This window comes from Seriola lalandi, unplaced genomic scaffold (genome assembly GCF_002814215.2).
Source record: "Seriola lalandi dorsalis isolate HSWRI2012SDOR001 ecotype SW California unplaced genomic scaffold, Sedor1 jcf7180002054519, whole genome shotgun sequence".
Classification (NCBI taxonomy): Eukaryota; Metazoa; Chordata; class Actinopteri; order Carangiformes; family Carangidae; genus Seriola; species Seriola lalandi.
The window spans coordinates 2,410,980-2,421,497 of record NW_019525072.1 but is presented as its reverse complement, the minus strand read 5'-3'; the positions used below and the strand labels follow the sequence as shown (position 1 = coordinate 2,421,497).

General features: G+C 36.8%; 1 protein-coding gene and 1 non-coding gene across 3 annotated transcripts in view; one reads left to right on the top strand and one right to left on the bottom strand.

Annotated features, from left to right (window-relative positions):
* The window catches only part of LOC111660588 (polycomb protein suz12-B-like), a 14,167-nt gene extending 9,734 nt beyond the window's left edge, over nucleotides 1-4,433 (bottom strand). Inside the window, exons 1-3 of one of the 2 annotated variants that reach the window (XM_023413940.2) lie at nucleotides 3,694-4,433; nucleotides 2,947-2,993; nucleotides 2,748-2,812 (exon numbers count right to left, since the gene is read on the bottom strand). In XM_023413940.2, coding sequence (XP_023269708.1) covers nucleotides 2,748-2,812; nucleotides 2,947-2,993; nucleotides 3,694-3,865 — 284 coding nt within the window. In that variant the 5' untranslated portion in view covers nucleotides 3,866-4,433. The remainder of the gene's footprint in view (nucleotides 1-2,747; nucleotides 2,813-2,946; nucleotides 2,994-3,693) is intronic. The other variant, XM_023413939.2, reaches the window with a different exon arrangement.
* A 5,544-nt stretch (nucleotides 4,434-9,977) lies between these two features.
* trnat-cgu (transfer RNA threonine (anticodon CGU)) lies at nucleotides 9,978-10,049 on the top strand. The gene has a single exon. It is a non-coding gene; the product is annotated as a tRNA-Thr (tRNA).
* Nucleotides 10,050-10,518: the final 469 nt, after the last annotated feature.

Sequence of the window (10,518 nt, the reverse complement as noted above, 5' to 3'; positions counted from 1 at the left end):
CATGCATGCATGTATATACACATACAGGACAAAGTCTTCAGCAATCTCAACCTGTTTGTGCGGCTGATTCTACGTAAGCTCCCTACCATTTTATTCTAATTATATTTGATTATTTCTGTTTTCCACGTGAATATATCAACGTCAGGTGCCAAGTGTTTGCCACTCAGACGGGACTGAAACAACTTCTTTGGAAAGTTGCTTGATACAAAGTGAACACAGCCGAGAAACCCACTGTGGCAAACTTTAATTACCTTTACTGTATGTGTTGGTAGAAACGGTACGGAACATTTTGCATTTGGATTCAACCGTGACAAGCCATGAGATCTGTGATAATTTTTCTGTACTGTTTAAGACATTGCTGGTAGATGTGACATTTTGTTTACATGCCGCACAAGCCGTCGATTGATGTTAGTATAAGCTGCATGTGCCGTTTTGTGTGCTGGACTGAAACTTAACAGAAAGCACAACCACCTGGCTCAAATTGCACCCATTAGTACATACAGTTTGGTGCCCTCACATAAATCCAAGTTCTATCCAGCGTCAACCTGAGGTCTAATGAGCTAAAGTAACTGAAAACACCTGGGAGGCTGTACAGAGCCTTGCAGGATGTAGAAAACCACCCCTACATCTTTAGGCTGTTTCCAGACCGACATTAGAGAGGACTCAAAAAGTGCAGCCTCCTTATTCATTTAAATGATCCTACCAAAAAAAAGCTCTGCTTTTACTACAAAGCAACATGCACCAACGCACCTCATCAACCAAATATGAGCAGTCTCTCATTTTCGCTACATTACACAGTAACATGAACACCATTACTTTATTATTCTCCAGGAGAAAGTGATTGCTACTGGATGAGGGTTTCTGCAGGGTTCACCAAGTTTAATTTACAAATGGATGGGTGGATTAACCAATAGAAAAATAACTAACTTATTTAAGGTCCACAAATGAAGTTTACTACAAAAACACTTCATAACTAACATTACTTCAAATTGCAGGGAGCCTACACAAAGAGAGAAATTTTGTACTTCTGAGAAATTTTGATTGAGTCCATTTAGGTCACAGAGTTTTATAAAGAGCATGAAAACTTGGCTGAACACACACTATAACCACCTCTGTGAAGGACGCCTCACATGAAAACTAAACCAGCTTGATTTTTAGTTTCTGATCAAACAAGTACAGAAAATTAACAGCATTTAATCTCACTTATGAAATCCACTGCTGTTCTGTTCTTTTAGTCTAAAATACTAATTCTTTGTAAACAGTTAATAGCTTTGGAGAAGCCCTGTGCAGAGCTTATTCATTTCAAATCACAAGCTCAGTTTCATGTGACTGAAGCATGCATGAGTGCAGCAGAAAATGAAACTGAGCTGAGCAGAAGCAGACCTGTCACCCAGTTCACTACCTCCACTTCAAAATCAGAAATAATACGGCTGCCCTCTTAGTCCCCAACCAAGTCCAGAGCAATGCACAGAAATTACTGCACCACCAAAACAAGTTCCAGTCTGATGAGTGCATAATGATGACTGCAGCAGAGACAGAATGAGATTCTGTACTGTTTCAGATATAATGATTATCAAGAATTAAATCAATGTAAACTCTACATTTTCCGATATATTTGTATGTTTTTTTTTTACTGACGATGGATTAAGGAAATTTGGTTTTGTAAGAGTGAATTTGTTAATCTAATCTTTAAAATATTACATGAACACTTGCTCTGTAATACAAAAGAAACTGTGGCATATTCACACATTCAAAGGTCAGTTAGATACTGTAAGAATTTTACGTTTTCAAGAACTTTTCTTTTGCACATAGTAAATAAGTTTTTGAAAGACAAATAACAAAACAAACACCTACCAGGTTGTGTGTTCATAGTGAAAGTTATCAGCTGGTTAACCACTGCACTAGTTAATTAGCAGAACAGCAGGATATCTTTTGATACCAGTGTCAACATGATATCTGAGGTTTGGTACAAAGGTAATTTCAATATCTTACTTTTCTAAAAATGTATACATATTTCTACTGAAGTCAAAGTCATAACACAAACAGCTGTACAAGAACACTGCATTACACAGACAAAAATATTGATTAACAAGACTAGACAAAGACACAGATTGGTTGTCAATTGTTGTTCAAACTAATTATGAGCCAACATTCAACACACACCTACTTGGTTTTCAGTTGCAGTTGCTAAATATCTGTTAGTTGTTGCCATGCTTGATTATGCAGCCCAAGCTTTTGAACACAGAAGAAAATGCTTAACCTGCAGTTCTTCAGCTTAACTTCCACATGATAATGACAGAGAAGGCCCTCTGTATTTTAACACATCCCTTTAGTGCACACTGAACCACAAGCAGCCCCATGTGTATCAGCAGGACCTTTTGGGGAGGCGCTTTTTGTGAAGCGTCTGTATGCAAAGCAGCCTAACTGAAAACGTCTCTCCTATCTCAGCTTTAACTGAACCAGCCTGCCCCCACCTACAGCAGTCTACATATCGGTTAACTTTCACTCATGATAACATTTGACCTGCTTTCTAAGAGGCAAACCATTTAACACCACATTTCAATCTAACATACACTTATGAAGCTTAAAACAGAAAGAAACAAAGCCATAAAGAGACACAAGAGGTGAAATAACCCATAACACAACAGAGGTTTTCAATGAACTGCATCACAAAAACCTGTGAAGTACTGGAAAACCATCATAAATAGACCCAAACAGCATTGGTTTTTTGTTGTTGTTTCTTTTACCTTTTGAGGTTATTCCTTGAGTTTCTGTGGCACATATAAGTGAGTGTCCTGTGCAAGAGTATAGGCTGAAATGTAACAGGAAGAGATAAAAACAAAGTGTTACAATTCTGCTTTAACATATGAAGAGGTATAAAAATATTTCCTCTTATCTCAAATGGTCATGTTAATCGTGTGAGTTTCAAGAAAATGCAACACTCACAGCAATCAAGTTCCTAGTGCGGAGGAATCTGTAGATTTGGGTTGGTTCTGCAAATAAATATGGTTACTAATCATTTAAAATGAACATTTTGAATCTCAAACAATCATCAAGCCAAGCAAAAACTATGATGACCTCATAGTGCTTAGTGCTGACACAATTATCCATTTGATAAATGAAAACTTTGGTATTTCAACAAAGTAACAAAGTTTAACAAACATCTGCTAATTAAACCTTCTAAAAAGTGAGGGTCTGCCTGTTTTTTTCTGCTTCATATCTTAATTTTAACTGTTGGTCAGGTAACTTTAGTTTTTTCTGTTTGTGATATATTCTAAACGAATTGATGAAAAATTAACTGATAGATTATCAGACAATATGTTGCAGAACTATTAAGGAGAAAGTTAAACACGTGGCTCTTGTAAGTTTTCGTTTGATTGAAATATGCACACAACCAGACATCCTGGCAGCTGCAGGTTAAATGCCAAAGACATAAATTGTGACCGAACTGCAACACGCGTAATTAATAATCAATGAACTAAAAAATGGCTAAAAAAATTCACTGTACAGAATTAAATAGGGCATAACTCGTGGATGACAATTTTATATCTTACTTAAAATTATCTATTCCTCCAGCTATGCATGCCCCTCATCTCACCATCCACAAGGCTAGTGGAAAGTTTCCTTTGACCTTAAATCAAACTCTGGTATTGATATTTTGCGATATGCAACTTGATGACAGCAGCAACTCACTCTCGAAGGCCTGCAGGAACAACTCGTGGTCGGCTTGAATGAGCTGCATGTTGGGCTTCTTGGTTGCAGCCACCGCAGAGGAGGACGACTGGTAGAACCCGTTGGCTTTTCCTCCGGGACCAAAACCCACAGGGTGGCTTCCACCTGAGGAGCTCTGCTTATGTGGAGCCATTGCCAAAACAAACAAAAATGACTAAAGAAACTTTCCCACCACCTTATGTAATAAAAAACAAAAAAAACAGAAAGAACCTAAGGTCTTCTTCCTTTGTCAAAACAAAAGAGCAACGTTGGCAGAGAACCAGGCGCTTAGAAGAAACTGTGTTGACTACTCATTTTAAGCGGATTGAGAGAGTTTCACTCTTTTAAATTTGACATTAATGAAGATGCAATCCAACGTTTCCCTTTAGGTACCGAGTTTACAGTTAGAGGTCTGTGGACAGGCTTGAAATGCGCGAAACAAGAGAACAGCCTCCGGCAAGCTGACGCGGCTTGCTAGCTAACTGGCTAACTTCCTTAGCCAGTTAGCAACAACCCCGGGCTAACTGGCTAGCATTGTCCGGCACTCTGACTTCACCAATTAAGAACTCGAAAGCTGCTGCCAATCGATAACCGATTAAATACAGAAATTGGACACGTCTCCGGTGGCTTTGATGCCACCGTTTTTTCGACCAAAATTCACATTATTTCTCGCCGAGCGACTGTTGGCAAGTTGGGTTAACGGTACTGGAAAGCAGCGCAAAATGACACAAACGTTATCCGGCTAGTATTTTCTAAATAAGTTGTAATTGCTATACAAAATGGTGAAATACATGTTGCACGCCATTATAGTATGTGTAATAAATAGGTCAAAGAGGGTTCCAAGAACATATCTCCATGGGATAAATTATACATTAAACACATGATCTCTAAAAACGTAATCTTACTCAGATGGGTGCTTTTAATTTTAAGGCAAACTTCCGTCTTCTTTAGTCTAACTGACAACTTGACAAATGTGGGTTGAAGCTTCGACTGTGACTTGTGTTGAAATATTCCGCCTTCTAACAGCTCCATCCAATCACCGTGCTTGTTTGTGAAACCCTGAGCTCTGATTGGTGGGAATATTTGGCCGGTCTGAGAGGCACATTTGCCGCCAGCAGCAGCAGCAGCAGCATGGCGTGCCAGGTCTAAGGTACAAGACACAAAACGTTAGTGCTTAAATAAATGTCAGCGTACTAAGTACTATGCAATTTTGAAATACTTGTAATTGACTACTTCCATTTGATGCTTCTCTAAACTTCACTATATTTCAGAGGCAAATGTACTTTTTTAAAACTTATTATTTTCAGTTACTTTTTACCCAAGGAAAATATATGCATGATATGAAAGGGTAAAAAGTAAATTAGTAACTTTTAGTTACTACAGGGCCTCAAAATGGGAAAAGCCCTTAGAAAGCCTGGAAATTGTTAGTTAGTATAAGCAATTTTTATATTTCTCACCATTAGCATTTTGAAAGAAGTATTAGGCCTACTGTTAAATAACTTATTTAAGAGACTGTCTCTTGTATCTAACCATGTATTCTGTTATGGATTATGGAAGCAATTGTGAGAAAAAAAAACAATTGAAGTGATACCAAAATTCTGTGAACACAACTTGCTGGCAGTGTTTCAGTGGTTTATGAAGAGCTACAGGTCTATTGTTACCATTCTTGAAAAATGGTCACTTTACTATAGAGTTTTTAACAGTTTTACTAATGTAACCAATGACTGACTGTAACCAATGCAATTTAAGATTCAGCAGAATCAGGAAAATTAAACCAAAAAAACTTCTAATATTCTCAGTAGATTTTGCTTATAATACATCTGTACTTTTACTTAAGTAACATCTTAAAATCAGGACTTTTACTTGTAACAGGGTATTTTGGACAATGGCAAAGATCTGAGTACTTCTTCCACCACTGATAAATAAACCTTGTTGACTCAAGTAAAGTCGCTGATTATAATATTTGTGAAAAAAACATTTTAAATTAGAATGGGATAAGTTGTGTATAATATGATCTTCCTCTGATTTTATTTGTATTTTTCCTTGAAGACACAGATCATCGCAACACAAATAATTTAAGTTAATAAAAAAATGTAGTAATTTTGAAATCCACCAGTGTCTATAGCCACTGAATGATGTGTTGATTGATTACATTGATTTGTTTTGTCATCAAATTTAGTATCAGTTCTATTAAATTCATGCCAGTATCCAATTTGTCATCACATCTAATGATACAAACTTATTAATAATTTGTTGTAGTCATTTGTTAACAGTTTTTTTCATCATTAAATATTGCATAAATATCTTTCCATAATTTGAGAGAAATGCACTCTAATTAATAATAATTATGATTTTGGAACAATGGGCAGCTGAGCCCCTCATTAATTTTTACAATATGTTCTGATTTTTATCATGAATCTGAACACACCATGAAGATTATTGCTTAAATATACATTCATAAAAACAATCCAGTTGTTTGTTGAAAACATTTTTTAAAGAAACTGAGGCTATCAAGACAGCTGTTACATGGCAATAATTTCTCTAGATATGGTTCAAAATGAGCACTTAATTTCTGCACATGACTAAACCAGTGACCCAAAAACATAATGAGGACAAAAATAGCTCATGGGCACACATTAGTTGAACTCACACAGTGGTGATACATTTCTAAGCTGCAACAACAACGAACCAGTTAACAGAATCACAGAAATCACTAACAGTATGGCTCTATTTAGGTTTGATTTTGACCTATACAGATGAATTTTTTCCATAGCTGACTTTCTGTTAAAATGCACAATGTTCAATTATTATTCAATCAGGTTTTTCTGTCTGCTGATGCTCCACAAGATTAAAGCCTCCATGAATATACATTTTTTCCTTCCATTTTAAAGACAATTTCCACTGCAACCACAATTTCATCCTGTTTTACATTAAGTTATAAAAAAAGCACATGATAGACGCAAATATCCAGATTTAAAAATTAGTTGTTTACGAGAAAAGAAAAAAAAATTGGCTGCAACTTTCTTCCCATTGTGGATTATCTATTCAACGTTATTTAAATGGTTCTATTTAAAAACAACTCATTAACCATGACAGGAAAGAATTTAGCAAATGAAACACAAACAAGTGGAGGAAAAAAAAAGCATATAAACATAATTAAACATATTTCCCTTTACTAATAGCCATGGTAGTGGTTTGTTAGAGTAACAGAGTAGTGCATACAGTACAATGACAATGAAGCTCAGAAAGTAAGGGCGTGCAACTGAAAAAAATGTGACCAATACATTTGATTAAATCATTAGATCAAATTTTAAACACTTAGTGAGGAAAAACATGAGGAAAAATGAATGACACAGACACAGTAAACAGTGTTGGTAAAAAAAAAACAAAAAAAACACATTAGATCCCACATCTCCAACACTTTCTCCTCAGCATGAAAAAATAAACAGTAAATCACATGATGGATTAATTAATTTCCCAGTGTTTGAAACTCTTAACAGTGTTATCCCTGGTCTGCCACCTGGAGCCAGGACAATTACAAACTACAGCAGCCATAATGCATTTGTGCGCTATTTAAAATCACCGCTTTGATTATAACACGACTGTAACAGTGCAACAAAATCATGTCCAGCCATTAAACTGACTGACACTGATCACCCCCAGTACTGTGTGCCTGCACCGTCATGTAGCACTATTACAGGTGACTATTAAGTCATGAGGACAGTATACGTTATGTCAAGATAATGAGATAATAACATCAACTTAATGGTCTTAGACATAATAAGCACTACAAAAAACTGATGTTATATTAAAAAAAATAACATGATTCATTTGTAAACATGAGGCACCTTTCAGAGACAGCTCTCTTCACCAATAATGACTTAACAGCTTCACCCTTCATCACACACTGGGCATTGGGTCAGTGGATTTTTTCTAGACATTAAAATCCTTCAAGCTTAGCAAAAAAGTGCAAAGGCGCCTTGAGAAGCAGTTATGATTTGGGGGTTAATGTGGATAATCGTCAGTAGCCCACCCCGGCCAGTAAATCATTGAAAACACAAAGATAGATAGACAAACAGACAGACACACAGACCAAGCTCCAACTACCCAAAGGGTACAGACAAGTTTTCAGAGACAGCATGTTTTTATGGAGGCTTTTTTTCTCGGTTTAATTGCCCATCAGTGCTTCTGACCTCATCTGGGACATCCCGATCATAACTGAACATGCTTGATCTTCAAGTGTGAGCAGCTGAATGAATCAGACTGTTCCTCTGGCCAACATCTGGATGGAAACTAGTGTGGGTAATGAAAAATATCCTGCAACAAAATCATTTATCATTTAGTGGGTGTTTGGCCTTGGCTGGTGAAGCCCAGGTCAGCAAGATTTTAGTGTTTTCTCCATAGTATGTACGTCATGAGCAGGATGAGGCCTGCCGACAGGGCTGCAATGACAAACTGATGGATAGAGAGGACGTTTTCCAGTGTGTGGATCCTCTCCTCCATGGCACTGGTGTGGAAGTAGTCATAGATACCAGCTCCAATGCTCCACAGTGCCCAAACGGCATCCACCACCAGCGGCATGGTAAAGCAGACAGGGAGGCTCAGCTGTAGATCAGACAAGCTCTGTCAAAGACTGGAACAAGAACACAGGACACAATAAAATTTCAACTGAATAATGCTAGGCTTCAAAGGCAATGCTGAAACTTGTAGTGTAGAATGAAACTTCAAAGTCCCCAGAACTGTATTCTTTCCAGATTATTTTGGATGGCAAGAGAGTCAAGTCTTGAAAAAACCCACTGTATCTATAACAGTGGACAAAGTCTTCAATTTAGAGTAACATAGAAAAATTAATAGAGTACTGATTTTACATCCTTTTGTTGTTGAAATGCTTTGTTTATCTGCTTTTTCAGATTTCCACAACACTAGGACAAGGCATATTTATGTAAAAATCATATGTAAACTAATCACACCGATGTAAAATGCCCTTCAAATATGTGAAGCAAGGCCTTCAAGAACTCATGTTGTTTCTTTTTAACTGTAGTTTGGTTGGAATCACTATTTTCATCAGCAACATTTCTGTAAAACTATAACATGATAATAAAAGGCCCATAAAAAGAGAAGAAATTGTAGAGGTTTATTTCTTGGTCAAATTGATCCAACCTTGAGCTTCATGTAAAAGCTGTTGGTATCAAACTTTTCCAATGCAAAACCATATATAAAATTGAATAACATTTTAGATATACCAACTTGAAGAATGGCACGTAATGATATTTAAGAAGTCTTAATTCATGTCTACCTAGTATGATAGCTATCTATCAGCACAGATTTGTTTAAATGTAAATTAATTGGTAATACAATTTTATGGACGTAATAGGCTTACGGGAATGCTAATATGTATAATGTTTAATTCCCAAATACAGTAAGTAACGATATTAGTGGAAGAACATACGTGCAGCATCAAAAATGGGAAGGAAAATAATGTATTTTGCACAAAAAATAACCATATATCGAAGAGATCACTTGCTAGCAAGCTAACGCTTTAGCTTGTGCTTTAGCTTATGTTAACCAATCAAGCACTGATTTTTCTCAAATTGTCAGTCATACTACTTACAGCATAAGCTACTCCTGAAACTCGCAAGGATCTTCCAACCATCCAATACATGAATATCCAACTTTCACATTATCATCGCATTACATCTCCAGCCACCATGTTTCATAGGCAGACTGAACTTCCATCTGCCGTGAGCCACTTCAGCTGCTTCCGGTTGTGTCTTTATCAAGAGTCCGTTCTCTCGTGCATGCTATGCCAAACTTCCTTTTAACATTTCACACACCGTCAAAAATATGATTACTAAAACATCAAAACAGCAGACAAGAATTCTGTCACGGTGTATTTAGACTTTAATGGTTTGACATCTCATCAGCTCCTTTTAAATATTCGGTAAATAGAAAGTACATACTTAACACAGGCGACCTCTCTCCAAATTTTTTGTCAGTCATGCTTTTTTTTTGTTCAGGGGGTTTTGCTGAATTGAGTGTTTTCGAATGATCAGGACAATTTAGGAAAATCATAACGTATGTGAACGTGTGATGGTTAAGGAAGGCAGTCAAAATGTTATGTATTTTGAATTAAATTCACCTTACGCGGCCGAGCCTTGAAGGTGTTCGAGGTCCGTTTACGTGTTAAATATTTCCCCTAAAGTAAAACACACGACAGTACTTTAGCCAAACTCAAATGATTATACGTCACAACATTTACATTACCAGGCGCGGTGGCCAAGTGGTAAGGCGTCGGTCTCGTAAACCGAAGATCGCGGGTTCGAACCCCGTCCGTGCCTACCTCCCTATGAATGCTCTCCTACATGTTTTTCTTACACACCATTGCTTTGAACATCCCACTATTATCTGTCCAGTGCACAGATGTACAATATATTCATGGTCTAGTCATACAGCAGATGCGTTTCCAGATGGGATGAATGTTTGTCTTGCCCACGATTAACAACTATAAAATAATGTGAAAAATGAAAGACACATAACTGATAAAAAAAAAAAAAACGATTAAATAAGCCCTAATCCACTCAAAATATCCCAAAGTACTTCGAGCTATGACATATAGCACATAGAATGCATTTTGACTGACTGCAACTTCCACTGGAGGGGGCTAAAACAACACATGAAGTTTTTTCAGGCTACTCAATTAATCACAACGTGTCACAACATTAGAGTTGTCATTAGATATAATGATAAAACACAATCGGACCTGTGTTTTTCTGGTGTTACTAAGCAGCGCTTTTAATTCTATAATCT